Genomic DNA, 23,196 nt, shown 5'->3' with positions numbered 1-23,196 from the left:
AAAGTCTCACGCTCCAGGACATGTCCTTGAGGCGGTATAGGTGGGATTTACCCTGGAGGGTAAATTGATAGAAAGATTATTATTATTATTATTATTATTATTATTATTATTATTATTGTACTCCCATAACCACTTCTGTGGTTTTCTGCGACGTTAAGGTGTCGGTATTTTGTCCCACAGGAGTTCTTTCATGTGCCGGTACACCTGCCGACATGCGACTCTCGTATGTCAGCATCTTCAAGTACCGCCGAGCAAAGTCGGAATTGAAACCGCAGACTTAAGCTCAGAAGGCCAGAGCTCTACCGTCTGAACTACTCAGCCCGGTACAGCATATAACCAATACCAATCAGTTCGTACTCTTCATTAAAAAAATGAAATGGCGTATGGCTTTTAGTGCCGGGAGTGTCCGAGGACAACGGCTCACCAGATGCAGGTCTTTTGATTTTACACCCTTAGGCGACCTGCGCGTCGTGATGAGGATGAAATGATTATGAAGACGACACATACACCCAGCTCCAGTACCAGTTAAATTAACCAATTAAAATTAAAATTCCCGATCCTGCCGGGAATCGAACCTGGGACCCCTGTGACCAAAGGCCAGCACGGTAACCATTTAGTCATGGAGCCGGACGTACTCTTCCGTAATAAATGAGCTACACGTATAATACAATGTAAGAGCATCGTATATAATACATGTTTACATGCACTGGAATATACTTATTGCTTAAACTGTTTTACTATTAATAACATTGTAAATGCTTTTGCAACGGTATAATATGTGCCAATATTCAATCTACAGTATTCTATCCACCTGCACCTATTGCAAACTGAATGTCAGCAGATCAAAATCTGTTGTTCATAGCGTAACAAATAATGCGGCGATCTTGAAACGACTACAGCATTTGAATGACAAACGTGGGGGAACACATGCATCTGTGGAATTAGTAATGAAATTTAAATTGTAATTTCTCCTAAGATCACCGTTACAACATTGCCCACATTAAAGCATTTGAATTTTCCGCCCGTGAATTCAATCGGAGGACTACCGGAGGTCTCCGGAGGACGAGCGAAAACAACTGCTCCGCTCCGCTCCTACCGTTCCCAGCTCTAGTACTGGCTCACAGCACTGGGCTCATAGAGCCCACCGCAGTCCACCGCACTGGGCGGGCCCAGTAGAATAATCTTGAGTACTTCTCCACAATAACATGTGCGCCGTGCACAAAGAAATGTTCACGTCAGACTACTATTCGGATCATTCTCTCTACGAATTACCGTACGCTAATAACATATTTTAAGTAGGCTAATCGCATTTGGAAATTAAACGGTAGAAATTTCTCCTGCACTGTAATAATAATAATAATAATAATAATAATAATAATAATAATAATAATAATAATAATAATAATTGAAAACAAACAGAAACTTAATTATAAACTAATATTCGTCTGCAATTGACACCAAGTTAACTGAAAATGAATCTAAATAACACGAAGCATATTCATAGGACTTCATTCGCGTTTACCTTAAAATAAAATACAAACAGAAATGACGTGCAATACGCCAACAACACAAACAAACCTGAACATAGATTTTACTTAGTGTGCATAGTTTATTGGTCATTGTTAATTGTGATGGAATGGAATTACTGTGAATGAAAAGAAGAGCATCAGCAATCGTCTGGTTGTGGAAGAGAATGAAGCCCGCTGGACTGAAATTTATCTCTGAAGCTGAACTTTATGCTTGCATACATATTACTTTCTGAGCGATCACGTGAAATTTTGAATATTTTTGTCCATTTGTTCTCCAATAGGACGCTATATCCATCTTCTTCCATTCCACAATTTTGCTTTAAATATCTTTCCAGCTCATCTGTTGGAATAGGAGCATCATGAACGTCAGTCCACGAAGAAAACTTCATTACTTTGGCAGGTTGTGGCAGAGTCGTGGAGTGCGATGACACGGAAACATTAGAATGCGCGTCATTCAAACACCTCGTTCAAGTTTTGTATCTAATCATAAAAAGGCAAAATCAGTCCGACTCCTTTAACCTATACTAATATAATAAAGATAATAATAATAATGCTATTTGCTTTTACGTCCCACTAACTACTTTTTCGGTCTTCGGAGACGCCGAGGTGCCAGAATTTAGTCCCGCAGGAGTTCTTTTACGTGCCAGTAAATCTACCGACATGAGGCTGACGTATTTGAGCATCTTCAAATATCACCGGATCGAACCTGCCCAGTTGGGGTCAGAAGGCCAGCGCCTCTATCGTCTGAGCCATTCAGCCCGGCATATAATAAAGAGAGAGAGAGAGAGAGCGCGCGAATTTTGTTAGTTTGTGTATATCCGGAGGGTAATCTCAGAAACCACTGGCCCGATTCTAAAAATCCTTTTTTAAATGTAAATGGGCTGTATTTTATTTTCAAAATAATTCGAGGTAGGGGGCGACGGGGGAGATATCAAAATAATAGACTAATATAGGCGAAATATCGAATTTGTCGTGCAACGACGAGATTAAGCTCATTTTAAGCCGCTTGACCCACAGAACAAATTTCGGTAAGCCATACGGGCCCTAAACCCGACCGTTATGGAGATATTGGCGCCACACTACCCCTGCTCTCGGAATTAGATAAGGAAATGAACTGCCGTAACCATGGCAACGCCAGCTCCAGGATTCTACAGGAGCGAGATTGTGCATGTACGTTTGGGTATAGCTGCCAACCAAAATTTGTACACATAATTCCTGAGCATATCTACAATATATCTCGAAACTTTAGACGTGAAGTGTTATTTATAATATCTTTTAAAAATAAAGAGGACTGAAATGAGGGCTGGCGTGAATTCTTAATATGAGCATATCTACAGTATATCTCAAACACTTAACACGTTACAGATGTGAAAATTTAAATATTTAATATTTAAAAAATAAAAAACAGGTATTTAGTTTTTTGAAAAACCACTTAACGTGGGGGGGGAGGGGGTAAAAGGGACTGAAAAGGGGGTTGAATTAATTTTATTAGGGTAATGATATCTCAAAAACTGAAGTTGTTACAGACGTTAAAAAAAATGGTATTTAGAGTCCCCTTTAAGAAGAAAGAAATACGTATTCTTTTGGTTTTGGAAAATCCACTTAAGGGGGAATGAAAGGACTGAAATATTAGTTGAATTATTTGTATGAGGATACTTATATCTAAAACACCTAAAGATATTGCAGACGTGAAAACGGGTATTTGAAATCACCTTTAAAATAAAAAACACTCATTTTTGGGGGTAAAATTAACTTCGGATGGGGGGGGGGGGGGTGAAATATTTTCATGAGGATACAAATATCTCAAGAACTGAACAGTCGTGATAATTGGTATTTGGCAGCTCCTTTATCAATAAACACGTTTTTTTTTTTTTTGTTTTCGGTAAAACCACTTAAGGAACCGAAAAGAATTGAAAAAGGAGGTGAATTTTTAAAATGCGTACCGGTATATCTACAGTGTATGTCAAAAACTTCACACATTACACACATGGAACTTGGTACTTGGAATGTCCTTTAAAAATAAACATGTCACTCTTTTTTGTTTTCGGAAAATCCACGTAGTTGGGGGTGGAGGAAGGGCTGATAAAGGGGTTGAATTCTTTTTATGCGGATACTTATCTCAAAAGCTGAAGAGTTACAGGATTCTACAGCAGCGAGATTGTGCATGTACGTTTGGGTATAGCTGCCAACCAAAATTTGTACACATAATTCCTGAGCATATCTACAATATATATTTGTAATCTCCTTTATTAATAAAGAATTTTTTTTTTTTTTTTTACTTGAGAGAAGACGTTCTCACGTGTACAGTTCTATGTCGCATGGTCATCTCAGCCCCAAAAGGCACCACACGCTTGGTTTACAAAGAGTTTCGGGGGTAAATGAAACTGTTTTTCAGTGAGGTTTTATACTTCAGGGATTTTCAGATAATGTCCTAGTACAGTACAGAGGAACGATTACTTTTATCAAATTACGAAATCCAAGCGAGAAGTCGCGGGTAACTGCTAGTGTGTACATAAAGTTCACTGCAGATCGCACAGCACACAGAATTAACGTCTTTCCCATCACCGTCAACTGAAGGGCTTGAATACCAACCAAATACGACTTTTAACTTTAGGATCCGGTTCAGAAGTCTTGTATTGTGCGGTTTTTAGTTCGTTTGTTTCTTCTCTTTTTCTTTTACTTCACGATTTTTTGCCACGGTTTCTTTTCTTTAGGAACTACAGTCCACATTCGTTTCCGATAACAGGATAGACGGAGAAGTCAAACTGTAAACCACAGCAAATTTGATCGGCTCCACTCGACCGTAATGCAACGCGCTCCGCTGACATGCAGTACACTGTACACATTGAAGCAGTCAGCCCATAGAACTACCACAGCGCTGTCCTTGGCTCACCGCGTACGAATGACAGAGCGCTGGCCCAGACCGGCCCGTGCTTAGCCCGTGCGATGACGTCACGGGCTTCTTATGTTCGAGCCTTTCAAAGCCCATTGCAGCCTACTGCCTAAGCAGCTCATAGGCTGGGTCTCTCTGCAGGACTCTGGCGCACCCTTCCCTCCTCCTTACGACAAATTCCATCCCATTATTTTATTTTTTGTGATAATGATGATGATACTTGTTGTTTTAAGGGGCCTAACATCTAGGTCATCGGCACCTGATGGTACGAAATGAGACGAAATGCAATGAAAAAATAAAATCCAAAATCCTCCACTGACCAGAATTCAAAACGTGAGGACGCAAAATGAACGGATGGATATGAATTTAAAACAATCAGTGGAGCCGACCGGCAATGCCTCAGTCTCAGAAACTGACGGAAAACAATAGTAATACTGACACAAGGGACTGCTTCTATAGCTCAATACTGAATCGGTGATGCTTGCAAGGTAAAGGGGTCCAAAATATAGGTACTATAATGGTACTTATCGCTTGGAAAGTAGAACCATAGTATTCGTCATGGTGCGGTACTAGTCAAAAGTATCGTAGACTCGCGGTATTCCACATAGTATGGTACTACTGACAGGTTATGAAATTTGCACATGTAATACAGACGTATGGTGTTCCGCACATAGCGGCGCCATTTACAGGCAACGCAAACCTATAGTTTTCATCACATAAGTGTACTAACCACAGGGACTCTTACTATCCCGTGGTGTTCCTTATATAGTTGGTACTAATCATAGGCAAGCCAGAACCCTGGTGTCACTCATATAGTGATACTAATCACAGGTACCGTAAAAGCCTGACCGCGCGGTGCCTAACATAGTGGTACTACGCGCAAGTAATAGCGACCCATGGTGTTCCCCGCGTGGTGGTACTAATCACAAATAGTTTCATGGTTCTAATCCAATCATCCCTTGGTCGCCCCTTTTAGTCGCCTCTTACGACAGGCAGAGGATACCGTGGGTGTATTCTTCGTCTGCGTCCCCCACCCACAGGGGGTTGTGTGTTTGGTCCGCGAGAGGTATTTTATTTCCCTCAAGTCCGCCGGCAAGCCGGTTAGGACCCCCCTATCCGCCACCTGGGACGCGCCACGTGGGAGTATCACCTCTCCCCCTGCTACGCCAGCGTAGTAGGTTCGTGGTATTTTATTGTATTTTTTTTAACTCAAGCTTTTGGCCATTAAACATCTTCAGGGAGATCTGTTTTAAATGCGAGTGCTAAAACTATTGAGACATGAAATCTCAGAACAGTCCATGAATACTTTAATAAAATTTTACAGTTTACCGATCAGTTTATGTTTGCACAGTATTTGATGTGTCTGTGTACTTACGTAGATATGAAAGAAATAATATTCATTATTAGTGGAATTAAAAAAGATTATTTATTGCATGTGCTATTGAATGAAAGTTGAGATAAGAACATTGAAAATCCTTCACTTGCTTGAGACTTTTACACATCCCATGACGTCTTCTAACAAATTTGTGGTGGTGATTGTTGTTTTAATACCTTCGGGATCGGAAGAAAACAAAGAGTTGGTCAAGGTAGGTCGGATGGGATAGATGAAAGTAACTATATGTTGGTTCTTTAAACAAAGCCAGTAAATTCTCCAGGGAATTTCTTATCACACGTTTCTCGTAAATCGAAGAGGATGTAAAGATTACGTCTAGATGGCTGTAGTATTATTTTTACTGCAGGGCAATTTCCTTTTTACCTCAACAATTAAACCGGTTATTATACACATTACATCTGTGAAGAGTAGATGCTGCCACTCACCGCTACAAAAGGCAGATCTTAAAAGTACCAACAGAATGTGATGGCGTTATATAATGGCATACTGGCCAATCAAACAAGCAGCATTTGGTTTATACCCTTACTTATCTCTCACTACGTTTACACGAGTGTGCGTCTAAAAGAAAGAAGTGTCATCAGGAGTTTCTAATATAAGTCATTTCAGATAGTAATATTTCATATGTAAACAGTCAGCTTAGGATGTGCTGAAGTACGGAATCAATTTACAGATTACTGCCAAGTTTATGTCAGACATAAAAAATACAAGCCTTTCTTTTTCCTCTTCCGTATAGTGTTTCTTAAGACCTTCGAATAGTGCCACGCATTCCTGTAAATGGAAAACAAGTTTAGCTTGTCCTCTGTTTCTGTGACTGTTCAACACATTCAGCAATTAAACACAATTTATATTTCTCACTGGTGAGGTCACAATTACCCACACGGATAATGCAATAAATGTGTTGATCATGATTTCCATCACTGTTGTTTTAATGGGTTTATCGGACCCTGGTACTGAGAATGGTTAAATAATAACGATGTTATTATTGCTACTATTAAAAAGTACAAATCAATCGAGGAAAGCCTTTGTATAGCAGAAGACAATACGAGAGAAAAGGATAAATGAAAACTTCACCTCAGCCTACAGCCTACAGCCAATATAGCTGCCTCTGTGGATCCTAAGATAACGGGTTCAAACCCGGCAGAGGTAGTCGGATTTTTGAAGGGCGGAAAAAGTCCATTCGACACTCCATGTCGTACGATGTCGACATGTAAAAGATCTCTGGTGACACATGTGGTGTTTATCTGACAAAATTAATTTAAACTCAGCAATAGACGTCCAAGAAACGTCCGACTCATTGGCTGAATGGTCAGCCTTGAGGCCTTCGGTTCAGAGGGTCCCGGGTTCGATTTCCGGCCGAGTCGGGGATTTTAATAGTGTTTGATTAATTCTTCTGGCTTGGAAACTGGGTGTTTGTGTTTGTTCCAACACTTTCCACTTCATATTCAGACACTACACTACCAACCACCACAAAAACATATAAGGTTGGCGTCAGGAAGGTCATCCGGTCGTAAAAGAGGGGCAAATCACCATGTGCGACGCAGTTCGCACCCACGACCCACAGGTGTAGAAAGAGCGGTAGAAGAAGAAGAATAGACGTCCAAGAAAGATTCGGTTTACTCTGTCATCAAGTTGTCTTAAAGTAAAACGGAACTTCGAAAATGACGAACAGGCGGCCAGATGGCGTCAAATTAAAAATGTCCGCGTATGGTAGCTGAGGCCATGCGATATTATTATTATTATTATTATTATTATTATTATTATTATTATTATTATTAACAACAGCTATTCTACAACATACAAGTACAGTATGTCGCAATATTCTCTCGGAAGCAACCCAGGGGTTCTTTAATTCGATATCACAACTTCATGGCTCCTCCATACATCGCCGAATACACTCATACGAATGTTCGCTGAATATCTGAAAGGGAGTACCGTACACATATCGCGAGCACACCCGAGAGGAAGTAAAGACGGAAGAAATACCAGCTGCTGGTGCGATGTGCTGCTTTATTATTTAGCGTATTAAAAATGAAATGGCGAATGGCTTTTAGTGCCGGGAGTGTCCGATGACAAGTTCGGCTCGCCAGGTGCAGGTCTTTTGAATTGACACCTGTAGACGACCTGCGCGTCGTGATGAGAATGAAATGATGATGAAGACGACCCATACACCCAGCCCCCGTACCAGCGGAATTAACCAATTATGGTTAAAATTCCCAACCCTGCCGGAAATCGAACCCGGGACCCCTGTGACCAAAGGCCAGCACGCTAACCAATTAGCCACGGAGCCAGACATTTAGCGTATTATATCCTGACTTACTCCGACTCCTGGGCTGAATGGTCAGCGTTGAGGTCTTCTGTTCAGAAGGCCTGGTTTCGAATCCCGGCCGGGAAGCGGATTGTAATCGCGTCTGATTAATTATTTTGGCTCGGGGACTATATATTTGTGTTTGTCCCAACACTCTCCTCCTCAAATTCAGACAACACACTACACTACCAACCACCACAGAAACACGCAATAGTGTACATCACTCTACATAGGGTTGGAGTCAGGACGGGCCTCCGTTCCTAAAATAGTTCTTTTTTTTCTTCATAAGTTGCTCTACGTCGCACCGACACAGATAGGTTTTATGGCGACGATGGGATAGGCTAGTTGCTTTACGTCGCACCGACACAGATAGGTCTTATGGCGACGATGGGACAGGAAAGGGCTAGGCGTGGGAAGGAAGCGGCCGTGGCCTTAATTAAGGTGTGAAAATGGGAAACCACGGAAAACCATTCTCAGGGCTGCCGACAGTGGGGTTCGAACCTACTATCTCCCGAATACTGGATACTGGCCGCACTTAAGCGACTGCAGCTATCGAGCTCGGTCGATGGGATAGGAAAGGGCTAAAAGTGGGAAGGAAGCGGCCATGGCCCAAGCATTTGTCCGGTGTGAAAATAGGTAACCACGGACAACCATCTTCAGGGCTGCCGACAGTGGGGTTCGAACCTACTATCTCCCGAATACTGGTCCTAAAACAGGGCCAAATCCACGTGCACGACACAGTTCACACCCGCGCGATCCCACAGGTGTAGGAAAAAGCGGCAGCAGAATAAGAAGAATCTTCAAAACCCTAGACGAAACAACACTAAAATCACTCTTAATCTTCATCCACGCGTCATTCACCCTTGTTTTGGTTTTATGTGCTGGGTGTCTGTGATCATGTATTTTCTGTCGTAAGAGCCGATTAAAAGGGGCCTCAGGGGCTTTTAACTTGGGAGCGTGAGTTGGTGACCACGGGGCTCTTAGCCAAGTCCTCGCATTGCTTCCGCTTACTTCTGCCAGGCTCCTAACTTTTATCTATCCTATCCCATCTCTCTTGTTCTTTTCCGACCCCGACAGCATTAGGTTTGCGAGGCCTGGGGAGTCCTTCATTTTCAAGCCCTTCGTGGCTTTTGTCTTTCTTTTGCCGACACCTTGATTTTTCAAAGTATTGGGCATCTTCTATTTTCCTTCTGATTAGTGTTAATAGAGGATGGTTGTACTTCACTCTTAAAGCAATAATCCTCACCACCATCACCACCACTGTCTCCAGCACTAGAATAGGAAAAGTGGCCGATCATTTCACGTTTGATAGCGGGTAAACTGTGATGACACAGCCCCTTTGTACCAGCATCTCTAGAACGGCGCGGCTTGTTGGCCGCTGTCGTGTCACTGTAGTGTATCGAAAGCGGTGCAACGGTGGATAAACAACGACGCGTCGTCCAGCCGTGTGTCGACAGCGGCTCGTTGATGCCAGAGACCAGCGGAGGCTGTCGCGCATTGTTCGGAGCGACCGTAGGTCGAAGTTTGAAAAATTGCGAATAGGTACAACGGCGATGACCAGGCCACTGGATTGCGGATAATTAGAAAATGGTCGCCTGGTCCGATGGTCCAAATCCATCAGAGGCTATTGCACGTGGTTGCACCGTCGAACGGAGACAGGTTGGTGGAGGAGTTGTCATGATCTGGGCGATGATTTTATGGGACACACAGGGGCCCCTTATTCTGGTACACCAATCCCTAACAGCTATCTGTATGTGGGCGTTATTCGGAACAAAATCCATCCCTTCATGTCAACAGTGTTCCCTGATTACAACGGACACTTCCAACAGGACAATGGCCATGTGACACTGACAGGACTGTGAAGGACTGGATCGAGGAGCATGATGGTGAATTTGCTTTAATACCATGGCTCCTAAATTGTCCCGACAACACCACTGAACATTTGTGGTTCAACTTGGAGAAGCGGGTTAGCGTTACATCACAACCTCCCAGCAGTGTAGGCCAACTGAGGTACTTCCTGTTGCGCTTGTGGTACCAGATACTCAAGGATATCTTCCGCCAAGTCGTTGAATCTATGCCTCACCGAGTGGCCGTGGATCTGCGAGCAAAATGTGATCTTACATCATCTTAAGTAATGGGCAATCGCCCTCTTAATCATTAAAGGACCAAAAAACTGTTCACCTACTCTGGTTTTATTTTTTAGAAATGTAGCCGATCATTCAGCCACTCTTTTATTTAGTCCAATTCATTTTCGTCAGTAGTAGCCCATGATCTACCCTATCAGAAGCCTTGGATAAGTAAATAGCGATATAGACCATTTCAACCTTCTGAATCTAAAATATATGTTATACCTTACTGGAATTCTATAAGTTGAGCCTTACTGGAATCTATCAAACCAGTTCGTAATTTCACAAACGTATCTAATATAAATCAGAAAGTATCCTCTCCCAGAACTTACATACCGTAAGATGCATGTGAAGGTGATGGTGGTGATTATTGTTGTAAGAAGAAGTACTACTAGGCAACCGTCCTCTATTAACACTAATCACAGACAAAAAAATTATTGGGATCCGACACGTCAAAAATGAAGGTATCGGCCAAAGAAAGACAAGGACCACGAAGGGCGTGAAAATGAAGACTCCCCAGGGCTTCACACGTGATAACCGTCGGAGTCGGAAAAAGACAAGAGGTGACCAAGGGAAGTCGGATAGGACAGATGAAAGTGAGGAGCCTGGCACAAGTAAGCAATGCCGGGACTCAGTTAAGGATCCAATTGTCGCCAACCCACTCTCCATTTCTTACAACTTGCTTTACGTCGCACTCACACAGATAGGTCTTATGACGACGATGGGATAGGAAAGGCCTAGTAGTGGGAAGGAATCGGCCGTGGCCTTAATTAAGGTACAGCCCCAGCATTTACCTGGTGTGAAAATGGGAAACAACGGAAAACCATCTTCAGGGCTGCCGACAATGGGGCTCGAACCCACTATCTCCCGGATGCAAACTCACATCTGCACGCCCCTAACCGCACGGCCAACTCGCCCGGTACTCTCCAAATTTAAGAGCCCCTGAGGTACTTAGTCACCTCTTGCGACAGGCAGGGGTTACATTGGGTGTTATTCTACCACCTCCACCCACACGGGGGCAATACATGTGAAGCTGACTGGCCTGTACTTCTCCGCTTTATGTTTATTCATCCTTTCCATCGTGCACTCTATTCATTTGGTATAGCTTCTTCAAGCAAGCAGTAATCAAATAAGCACTTTCCAACACATTACCTTTAGTATATCCCCAGAAATCTTATCAATTCCACCTGCTGTTCTTGTTTCTACTTTTGTATTTTTTTGAAAATATCTTTGTATTAGTCACTTCCTTTAACTGGGCATATATCCAACAATCTTTACGCAGTGCTGAATAAATACGTCTGCCTTCTGTAAATCCTCACAGACACACTCCATTGTTCATTACTGATTCCTGAAACCTGTTCCTGGCTTCAAGTACCTATAGCCCAATATACCCTTCCATTATTTGGTAAAATTCGTATGACTGCCAATCATGATTGCCATCATGTTATTCTTTTTTTCTTTTTTTTTTTCGTTAGTGGCTTTGCGTCGCATCGACACAGATAGGTCTTATGGAGACGATGGGATAGGAAAGGCCTAGGAGTTGGAAGGTAGCGGCCGTGGCCTTAATTAAGGTACAGTCCCAGCATTTGCATGGTGTGAAAATGGGAAACCACGGTAAACCATCTTCAGGGCTGCCGACAGTGGGATGCGAACCCACTATCTCCCGGATGCAAGCTCACAGCCACGCGCCTCTAACCGCACAGCTAAGTCACCCGGAAAAATGTTATTCTTAGGTGACTTCTTCACCAAATTCAAATTCCTGGTAAGTTCCTTCAATTTATCCTTACTTCCACAGCCATTCCTAACTATTTATTTCCAACCTATACCTCCTCCTTAATCTCGTTATTTCTCTGGTATAATATAAGTGGATCTTTAACATTATTTTTCGGCAGAATTCATATGAAGTGAGGGTTTATGACGAATTTGATGCTGATTTGTCCGACAGATGGGGGCGTTAAGCATTCAGCAGATCTTTTGGTGTTATTCGACAGGTGGAAAATTGGAAAAATGAAGATATCGGCCAAAGGAAGACAAGGGCCACGAAGGGCATGAAAATGAAAGACCCCTTAGGCCTCCATACGTAATACCGTTGGGGAAAAGTCTAGGCCTGAGCAGGTAACGGTCGGCGCTTCGATTAAGACACAGTCCTGATACTCGTATTTACCAGTGTGAAAATGGGAAATGGGAAACTATCTTCAGGGCTCCCGACGTTGGAGTTCCAGTTCACTATCTACCGAATGGAAACTAATAATAATGTTATTTGCTTTATGTCCCACTAACTACTTTACGGTTTTCGGAGATGCCGAAGTGCTAGAATTTAGTCGCGCAGTTCTTTTACGTGCCAGTAAATATACCGACACGAGGCTGACGTATTTGAGCACCTTCAAATACCACCGGACTGAGCTAGGATCGAACCTGCCAAATTGGGGTCAGAAGGCCAGCGCCTCAACCGTCTGAGCCACTCACCCCGGCGAATGGAAACTAACAGCTACACAACAATTACCTCAAAGCCAACTCACTCGGTTTTTGAATTTCTATTATCTTGCTATACCACTCTAGTGGCTGGATTCTATGTTTGGATTACTGGCAGTCCTGAAAACGATGGGCTGGCATTCGTCGACCCAGTTGCGGATTTGATAGCAGGGCCGCTTCTGCTTACCCCAGGCATGATCCATAGTAGAGGTGCTCAGCTGGGCGCCCGTTGAGGCTAGCCCAGTGCGGCCGGACTGGTCTGACATAAAAGCGGGCAGCCTACGTCTATGCGCCCGCGGGACGAAATGCCCAGCGTGAGCACGTCTGTTCTACAGCATATACTTTAAGTCTGAAACTCGAGCAGGGTAATCGATATGCGCCTGTTAAGAAAACCAAACCTCAACAATATTAAGAGTGAATTGCCGAGAGGCATTGTGATATACAACCTCAAGACATGAGCAATTTTATGCCTGACTGAGTATATGTTTATACCAGCAAATTATAAAATTAAAAAAAAAAACACCTTAAAGGAGGGGGCGGACTCGTGACAGGCTCATCACTTTCATTCCTATTTACCCACCCGTGGTCAACTCTCGTCTCTTCCGGCCCTGTCGGTATTAGGTTACGAGGTCTTGGGAGTCTCTAAATTTTACGCCCTCTGTGGCCTTTTCTTTCATTTGCCGATGTGGCGGTGGTGGTTGTGGTGATTACTGTTTTTATTAACACTTTGAGGGAAAATAGCAATGTCCAACACTTTGAAAAATGAAAATATCGGCCAAAGAAGGACAAGGGCCACGAAGGGTGTGTTCCATAGGCCTCGCAAACCTAATACCACGAGGGGGAGGGAGGGGTAGTAATGATTACTGTTTTAAGAGGAAGTACAACTAGGCAACTATCCTCTATTAATATTAACTAGAGAGAAAAAAAATGGAAGGGATCCAACACTTCAAAAAATTAAGATATCGGCCAAAGGAAGACAAGGGCCATGAAGGGCGAGACAATGAAAGACTCCCCAGGATTCGCAATCTAACACCGTCGGGATCGGGAAAGAACAAGACTTGACCAAGGGCGGTCGGATAGAATGGATGAAAGTGAGGAGCCTGGCACAAGCAAGTGAAAACAAAGTCATAACTTAGCTAAGGGCCCTGTGGTTGCCAATCCACGCTCCCAAGTTAAGAGCTCCTGGGTCTGTAGTGATTCCTAGTTTAAGAGGAAGTAAAGCTGGACAACCATCTTCTATTAACATTAATCAGAGGAAAAATATAGGAGGGGTCCAACACTTCGATAAATGAAGGTATCGACCAAAGAAAGACGAGGACCACGAATGGCGTGAAAATGAAAGACTCGCTAATACTAATAATATTCGTATGGCCTCAGCTACCGTGCGCAGACATTTCAATCTGAAGCCATCTGGCTGTATGCTCGTCAATTTCGACGTTCCGTTTTACTCTGGGCCTACTAGATGGCAGACCAAGTAAACCGAAACTCTCTTGGGAGTCTGTGGCTGAGATTTAATTCATTTGTCGGGTAAACACCAAATGTGTCACCAGATATTTTTTAAATGCCGACATTGTACGACATGGAGCGTCGAATGAACTTTTTTCCGCCCTTCAAAAAATCTGACTACCTCTGCCAGGTTTGATCCCGCTATCTTGGGATCCGGAGGCCGACACTACCACTGATCTATAGAGACAGCTAAATACTAGCTAAGAGTCGAAAACCTAATATCGTCGGGAATGAAAAAAAAAAAAAGCAAGTTTTCATCAAGGAAGGTCGGGCAGAAAAGATGAAGGCGAGGAGCCTGACACAAGTAAGTGGACGGAATGTCCGACTCAATTAGGGGAACTGTGGTCGCCAACCCACGCTCCAAAGTTCAGAGCCCCTGGTCCCCCTTTTAGTCGCCTCTTACGATAGGTAGGGGTTACCACAGATATTACTCTACCGCCCTGACCCACAGGCCCGACAGACGGCGTAAGCGTCCAAGAGGCCCACCATACTTTGTCCGGGTACGGAATGAAAACTTTGTCTTTTACTCACCCACCCCACTCAATCCATCCGAGGAGAAGAAATCAATGGGAAATTCTTTCACTGTCCATTTACAAAATATGAATTAACTTATTATGAAACGAACTATTCATCTGACAGATCATCTTTAATCAAAGCACCACCATGCCAAATTCCTCTTTTGAACACGTAATGAAATAATGTGTAGTTTATTACAGGACATTATCTCCGTTCGTTGAGACAGTGCACAAGATAGAAAGGCCAGACAGTTTTGAGTGTTTTAATAGATATGGAGATGCTCTACGAAATTCAATTCGAGGATCACTCTTGAAAACCGTCAGAAGAAGGTGATGTTCCAAACCTAACGGCTCGAGAATAAAAGTGGTGTTAATATTAGGTGAAGTTCGAGTACCTTTCTCGTTGGAGGTTTCGTACATATTGTCAGATAAAATCTGGATATATACAATCTGTATTACGAAACGGAACGGATCCATTTTCCAGAGGACTGGACATTTTTTTTAAAAAAGGAAGGGACTAAGATAAAATAAGTCTTTGACTATGAGGGAAGAGGTGGTGGTGGTGGTGATTATTATTTTATGACGAAGAACAACTGGACAACCATCCTCTATTAACACTAATCGCACATAAAAAAATGGAAGGGTACAAACACTTCGAAAAACGAAGGTATCGGCAAGGGCCATGAAGGGCGTGAAAATGAGACTCCGTAGGCCTCGTAAACATAATACCCTCGGGGTCGGAAAAGAACAAGAGTTGACCAAGAGACGTCGGGCAGGAGATGAAAGTGAGGAGCCTGGCAGAAGTGGAAACAGTGCCACGACTCAGCTACGGGCCCCGTGGTCACTAATCCACGCTCCCAAGTTAACAGCCCCTGGGATCTCTTCTGGTCTATCTAATGATAGGTAGGGGATACCGTGGATGTTATTCTACCACCCCCATCCAAAGCGGGGAGCGCTGAAGACATTAGAAACAGCAAGCCTGTAGACCTGCCCTATATATACCGGTATATACCATGCTACCACCAAGCCACGTGTAACTCTCCTCCTAAACCACATGGTGTTACGAGACAAGAAAATTGTTCTGGAGTCAGAAGACAGATGGCCGAAGCGAAATATTCATGCAAATAGGATTATACCATGAACTACTCCCGCACAATCGGATGGTCAATTCCAATGTGTGTTGCAACCAATTGGACAACAAAACATTCAACATACGTGGTCAGGCTATTAAATCACGATGATGCGAGATCTCGTTTTTCCCCCCACCGTCAGAGAAATGTGCAAGACTGACAGAGTGGGATAGTTTCCACACCCATCACCATAATGCACCTTCCGATTACCGTTGGTCTATAATGAATTCTTTGAATTAAATAAGAAAAATATTAATTTGAATACTGCCAAGAAAAGCTTGTCTTCCTAAACTTTTCCGACGTCGCTTTCTGAAAGTGCATTCCATGGCTTCTTCACTTCCAAAACTTTACACCGAAAACCCACTAAGATATACCTACAAAGTAGACATAAGAACAAACTTCGAAAGTGTCAGAGTGACTGATTCCGACAGTACAACTTGGTGGATACGAAGTACGACCCCAGGTCAGTCCGGTGATACCTTAACGTGCTTGAATACGCCAAACTCGAGTCGGTAGATTTACCGCTAGGTACCGTAAGAACTCCCGTGGGACCACGCCGCAGCATATCCGAAAACCGTCCAAGTGAGATATAAAGCCAATATGTATATACAATCCTTGTCCCGTTTCTCTAAGTCTACAGGCTCGGGTATGAAGTGAGATGAATCTTCGTAGCGAGCTTTTGCAACCTGACGACAACCTCAACAGAGAAGATGAGATGAATTGAATGACGTGATATATTATTACAGGTAGGAAAAGGGGGGAAACTCGGTGCCGGCACATACCCTACTCCTGTCAAATAGCACCAAGAGGTCTGTTTAAGGCTTAACGTCTCTATCTGACGGACGAATCACCGTTAACAGCGTCGTTTGCCCTCATTCCACATGAACACAGTGGAGAGGTTTGGATACAGTCCCACAGTATACAGTACCACCACCGCTCCTACCCTGCCGGACAAAACTGTTTCGACCAACGGGACTCGAACCGGCTAACCACTGTGTCAGACCATTGAGACCTGACGTCTTAACGAACACGACCACCACAAATGTTTTAGCCTTCGGCACCAAGTTCAGTAATTGTTTTAGTATATTTTTGTTGCAGATCAGAATTTCAGAATTGAGAACTACTGTAGATTCACAACTAGCGTAGCAGACATTTAACGTACGGAATCCATAATTATACAATGAGACGATGCGATGAAGTAAATATATTATGTTTATATATTATATTTTAAATGGAGCTAAACAGTCTAAGCTACAATACTTGCAGCAGAAGTATACGGGTTTAATGAGGTTTCGAATCCCTGTCTGCTACAAACAAGATGCAGCAACTGAAAATAGAGATACCGTACGTTAAAATGCCAGTCATAACCTCCCTAGAAGTGTTTTTCTATGGTTTCCTAAATTCAAAAAGTTATGTTTTTAAACCCCGTCTGGGGACCGATAATTTTAATTTCATTGTTTTAAAACAGCAATTATCATCATCAATCCTGACGTTATTTCTCTACCTCTTGTGTACCTACTCATTAAGTATATGGGGTTCACCGAAATACTCATGCTACGCCACTAACACAAAAGAAAACATAATTGGACGAAAAAATATTTTTAAACAATGAGAAAACAAAGAACTAACAGCTCAATTGTAATTACAATGAATAAGACCACCTACTGTAGTTAATGAATAAGCCAATACTGAAAAAGCTAATAACTGTACGAATTGTAACGAATACCTTATCCACCGATAAAAATCGGTTAAATGAGAATATTGTCAATGCAACATCACAATAAATTTATATATTATACACTTTATTTCAATGGACTTTTGAACAGTCATGCAGAAGATTGCAAAAGAAAAAAATGCTCAACTTCATTTCATCTTGTTAGAATATTACTAACAAAACAAAATAGTGTGTGTTTGGGGGAGGGGGCAGGGGCACTATATGCAACGCAGATAACGGAATTAAGGAATATATTTTGTTTTCAGGAACATATGAACCTAAAATATATATATTTTTTAAAATTACCTTAGAATTTAGAATCCGTGTCTTTTTTCCATCCATTTGTATAATGAGCTTAGCATCCATGTCTTTCTCTCTGAAAAAAAAGAGAGAAAAAAATATATATCTGCAGTGCGTATTTACTGTATACAGCGTAATGATAGAATGCCTATAGTCATAATTAGATTGGGGTATGCAAGCTCCAAAATTCAAAATTATTCAATCTACGCGCAAAAAATGACGTTAATTGAAACAAAGAATAAACAAGTAAAACAACACAAGTACAATGACAGTTCCGAACAGCAGTCAAATTCATTCATTCAATACCTTTGATTGAAGGGACGAACCCGCACGGCAACTTTAACCGAAGCCATTATCCTCAATATATTCAATGAATCACATAATAATTAAAACATAAAATATTCACGATGCACTCGAAAAACCGCGTTCATCACTTCACACACTCATAACAAGCACAGATGCCTCCACTAAATAGTCGAAATGACATCACACACACCACTCAATCGGCTATCCTCATGACCACAGGGAGCTGGCTAAAAACAGAAACAGTGAAAAGCGTAGCCAACTTTGTAATTTTACGTACTTAATGCGCTATTGATTGACGTCCACGTGCACTAACGCATACTCTTTGACTGAAAGTATCTTATTTTAGAAATGCTGTTTTACGATTGGAACGGCTATGCAGTTTTGAATCTGCAAATTACTGAATTAGATATATTATATCATTCGTTTCTACGAAGATAGTTATAGCGTATTGTATTCCTGAAGAAATTTCAGTAGGCCTACCATACCAATTTCTTAGCGGTATATGCCATTAGCAGTTCGTTCGAATCATACGTGTTATTTATAATTTCATGGACATTTATACATCCTCTTCCTTATCTGTAAATATAATGTACAGTATTACGTACAATGTGCAAGGTATATAATATATTCCTTTCTTACCACTATTGTCAAGATTGCAAAAGAAAAAAATGCTCAACTTCATTTCATCTTGTTAGAATATTACTAACAAAACAAAATAGTGTGTTTTTGGGGGACGGGGCAGGGGCACTATATGCAACGCAGATAACGCAATTAAGGAATATATTTTGTTTTCAGGAACATATGAACCTAAAATATATATATAAAAATAAAAAAATAAAAATATATAAATATAAATATTCATTTATAGGAAGGGGAGTTAGGGATTGGAATAACTTACCAAGAGAGAAGCCAAGGAGGGAAGGTTTAACCAAGGTTGAAAGGGACAAGATGAGGTGCAAGGATGTGATAGAAGGAAGAGAAGTTAACAAGAGAAGTGAGTAGGAGGCTAAGGAGGTGAGAGGTCGGCGATGGTGGCGAAAAGTAACGGGGTGGGGGTGGATAAGATCGGAGATGTGGACTAGGTGGTTGAGGAGGAGGGGCTGGCCGGGGACGGCGACGAGGTGTGGTACGTCGGGGCGAGGTTTGAGGAGGCGAGCGAGATGGTTCAACTCGATGGTGGCGGCCATAGAGGTTTATCCCGTTGTTGATGAGGCGTTGAGGGTCTTCGGAAGTTGGAAGATGGAGTCTGACGTTGTGGATGCAAAACGCTCTTCACACGGGCAGTCCTGACTGGCGGAGTTCCTGGGCGATGACGTCAGCTGGTATACTTGGTTCCACACCGCGAACGACACAGCTATACAGGATATTACGGTCCGAAGGCGGTGGCGTCGATGGTGGACGTAACATACTTCCAGGGGTATCAGGAGTAATAGTTCCCTCGGCAGGTGGCTGAAGAGATGGGCTCTGGGGATGTGATAGATCAGGGGTGGGAGGGATGGGGAGAGAAGACATCATAAGGGGGAAAAGATCGGACATCGTTGGCACGTTGTCCATGAGCTGCACGAAGACGTTAGAAGGAGTAGATTCCATGCGGTGAAGGGGATGTTGGATGAACACACCATTATCGTGAATGTTGAAGTAGGCATCTGCAGAGTCGATATACAGAAGTACATCCGGTGATGGTGTGGGGCCGTTGTAGAGTCGTGCGGCACTATGAACGCCGAGGATGCGCAAATCGGTCTGGATGGTCTCGTCGGAGATCGCAAGGTCAACATCACGGACTATACAGGTATAATACATGGTGGGAAGGCCGCCTTCCAACTTGGTGTTTGGCCGATATGCTTTGTTGGGTCGGCTGGGTACGATGTTAGAGTTGCTGCATCACCCGGCCGAATCAAAAATAGCTTGGGATGAGGTAATGGAGAAGACAGTCCACTGTAGAGACAGACGACGAAGGCGTGTTGTCGAGAAGTGATCTGTTGATCCCTCCGGCACCACTGCAAGCCATACATGTGATAAGCAATGCAGTGCCGATGTACTAGGGGAGAATTGCATCTCCACCTGCTATATTGTCCTCCCAGGCTAGCATGACCAAATTATGGCTTCCGATTGAGATAGCTAGAAATAAAATTCAGGAAACTCAATCGTCAAAAGTTACCAGTGTTTCGCCCAGAGTGCGGTATGGGCTCATCAGTTGGATACCGCACATTTTCCAAGACACTGGCCGGCTAGCACGCCGGTAGTGACACCACTGACTGACTGATGAAAGTTTTCATTCCCCTCCCTGAGGGGGAGGGGCAGGCCACCTAGAAGGTAATGCCTTCTCTCTGGCCAGGAGATTCGGCGGGGTTTGTGGGTTTAATGGAGTAGGAGGATGGGTTAGGGTGATTTGGCATGTGGAGGAGGTGGGGGAGAATTTTCCTCTGGCTGTGTGCTTTATTTACAACTTGGGTCTTTTACAATTTTGTCAGACTTTGCAACGTTTCATATTACTATTTACAAATTACGATTGCAACTGGTGAATTTGAGTAATGGTATATACAATGATGTGAACTAAGTGTTTTCACATACATATAACACAGATGTTGAATTTTAAAATATGACACCAACTTGATAGTTATACTTACATGAATACTGTATGTACAATGAGCAGGGGTAATAGGAATTTACATTATATGAGTAGAACCCATCTTGTAATGGGACTATTTATAATGTGATACCAATTATAGAGTTATATTTACAAGAATACAGTATATACAATGAGATGGGATGAAAGGGGTTTTACAATAAAAGTTAGGATAAATGTTGTATTTGGACTATTAACAATAATGCACCAACAAGATAATTACAAGTGACATATATACGGTAAATACAATCATGTGAGCTGACCAGAGTTTTACAGTAAATGATGTAGAAGAGACAAGATGACAATAATAATGTTAATTGGATTATTTACAGTATGTTCCAGTTAAATAGTTGTTCTTATATACAACAGGTGTGTATAGTCGACATCCTTATTTGGTTGGTTGGGGAGTGGGGAGGGCGTCGACGAGGGCTCACCATGATATTGAATTGCCATTACGTTATGATTTATAGAGTAACTGGGGTGTTAGGGGTGCGGGTGAGGTATTGGGTGTGGGGTGGGTGTTGGGGAGTGGTGGTTGCCGTCACAGTTCTCTTGGAGGCATCGCCTCAGGGTGGGGGTAGGGATCGGTAAAGGTGGTAAGGTGTCTGGATGAAGTGTGGGGAAGGGGGAGGTGGGCCATTGAGTAGGTGGTTTAGGAAGGGGTGATCCTGGTCCAGGGCTCGTTGATAGGCGTGCTGAAATTGGTTGAGAACATAGGAGTCGAGATTTGGGAAGGGAAAGATGTCGTGTAGGTCTGAGGTGGGATAGCCGAATGGGAGCCGCAAGGCGTGGCGTACGATGCGTCGTTCTATGGAGAGGAGGGGGCGATAGAGGTTAGGTTTGGATATGGTTATGACTGCCCAGGTGGTGAGTCCATAGGATATGGGTGGTCGGACAAAGGATTTGTATGTGTGGAGGAGGAGGGAGGATTTGAGACCCCACCGCGTGCCGGCTAGGCGCCGCACCTGTCGGGCACGATTGGCTGTCTTGGATTTGAGGTGTTGGAAGTGGGGACGGAAGGTTAGGTGTTGGTCAAAGAGGATGCCGAGGTATTTTATGGTGGGTTGGGTGCAGATGCGTGTGTCCCGGACATAGAGGTTGAGGTGACTAGGATTGCGGGTGGTGCTGAATTTACCTCGGTTGCGGCGGAAGAGGGTGGCTTGGGTCTTATCGGGGTTTAGTTTCAGGTGCCACCGATCGCACCAGGAGAGGAAGGTGTCGAGGTAAGGTTGGATGGTTCGGTTGATGGCTTGGACCGAGTATTGGGGGGCCAGGATTGCTGTATCATCTGCAAACTGTAGGAGCTGGGTGGGAGCAGGGGGTTGAGGGATATCTGCTACTAATAGGATATCGAGCAGTGGGGAGAGGGGTGATTCCTGGGGGACTCCTAGAGTGAGAGGAAAGGGTGGGGAGAGTTGATTGTTTATGGATATCTGGATGGTGCAGTTGGTTAGGTATGAGGATATCAGATGGATGTAGGAGATGGGGAAGGCAAAGAACCTTAGTTTAAAGAGGAGCGCGAGGTGCCAGACGGAGACGAAGGCTAGTTGGAAGTCGAAGGTCAACACCACTGCAAGCCATACATGTGATAAGCACAATGCAGTGCCGACGTACTAGGGGAGAATTGCATCTCCACTTGCTATATTGCCCTCCCGGGCTAGCATGACCTTAATTTGGCTTCCGACTGAGATAGCTAGAAATAAAATTCAGAAAACTCAATCGTCAAAAGTTACCAGTGTTGCGCCCAGAGTGCGGCATGGGCTCATCAGTTGGATACCGCACCTTTTCCAAGACACTGGCTGGCTAGCCGGCTAGCACACCGGTAGCGACACCACATTCATTTGTCTGCGATACGTGAACAAAGCAGCAAAATGGAGAAGTAAGAGTGTAGTAAGAAGACGTGTACTGCAAATTTTAAGAAAGAGGAGAAAGATATGCTTATCGATATTGCGTTAGAACACAAGGGTATCATAGAAAATAAAAAGACCGACAGCTCCACTACGAAGTCTAAGGAGGAAGCTTGGAAACGTATAGCACTGGAGTACAATTCCAGGAACGTGGTCCAGCGGGAATGGAAGTCTCTCAAATTATGTTACGAAAACATGAAGAAGAGGGCAAAACAGGCAAATGCCGAAGATAAGGTACAGTTATACAAAATGGGGGCGGTCAGTATGTGCCGCCTTCCTTAGACGAAAGTGGGCAAAAACTTATTGCTGCACTTACGCCGCAGTTTCATCCCATCGTCAGTGAGTTCGTCGATAATGTTGGCTTCCATGCGGAAGTTATCACCGAAGTGAAGGACATGGAAGTCATCAATGCAGATCCCGAATGTCCTTCAAGTTTTTTAGTGATAACTGAAGGTGAGGAATTTCAAGTAGATG

The 23,196-nt window shown here is 43.2% G+C and overlaps 1 protein-coding gene across 1 annotated transcript in view; it reads right to left on the bottom strand.

The window, feature by feature from the left end:
* Window positions 1-18,373, bottom strand: part of Klp98A (kinesin-like protein 98A) — a 471,801-nt gene extending 453,428 nt beyond the window's left edge. Inside the window, exons 1-2 of the mRNA XM_067156284.2 lie at window positions 18,190-18,373; window positions 17,890-17,959 (exon numbers count right to left, since the gene is read on the bottom strand). Of these exons, the coding sequence (XP_067012385.2) occupies window positions 17,890-17,959; window positions 18,190-18,236 (117 nt within the window). The 5' untranslated portion in view covers window positions 18,237-18,373. The remainder of the gene's footprint in view (window positions 1-17,889; window positions 17,960-18,189) is intronic.
* Between the last annotated feature and the right edge of the window lie 4,823 nt (window positions 18,374-23,196).

The sequence above is a fragment of the Anabrus simplex genome, chromosome 1 (genome assembly GCF_040414725.1).
Source record: "Anabrus simplex isolate iqAnaSimp1 chromosome 1, ASM4041472v1, whole genome shotgun sequence".
NCBI lineage: Eukaryota > Metazoa > Arthropoda > Insecta > Orthoptera > Tettigoniidae > Anabrus > Anabrus simplex.
The sequence above is the reverse complement of the archived record's forward strand: the minus strand, read 5'-3'. Positions and strand labels throughout refer to the sequence as shown.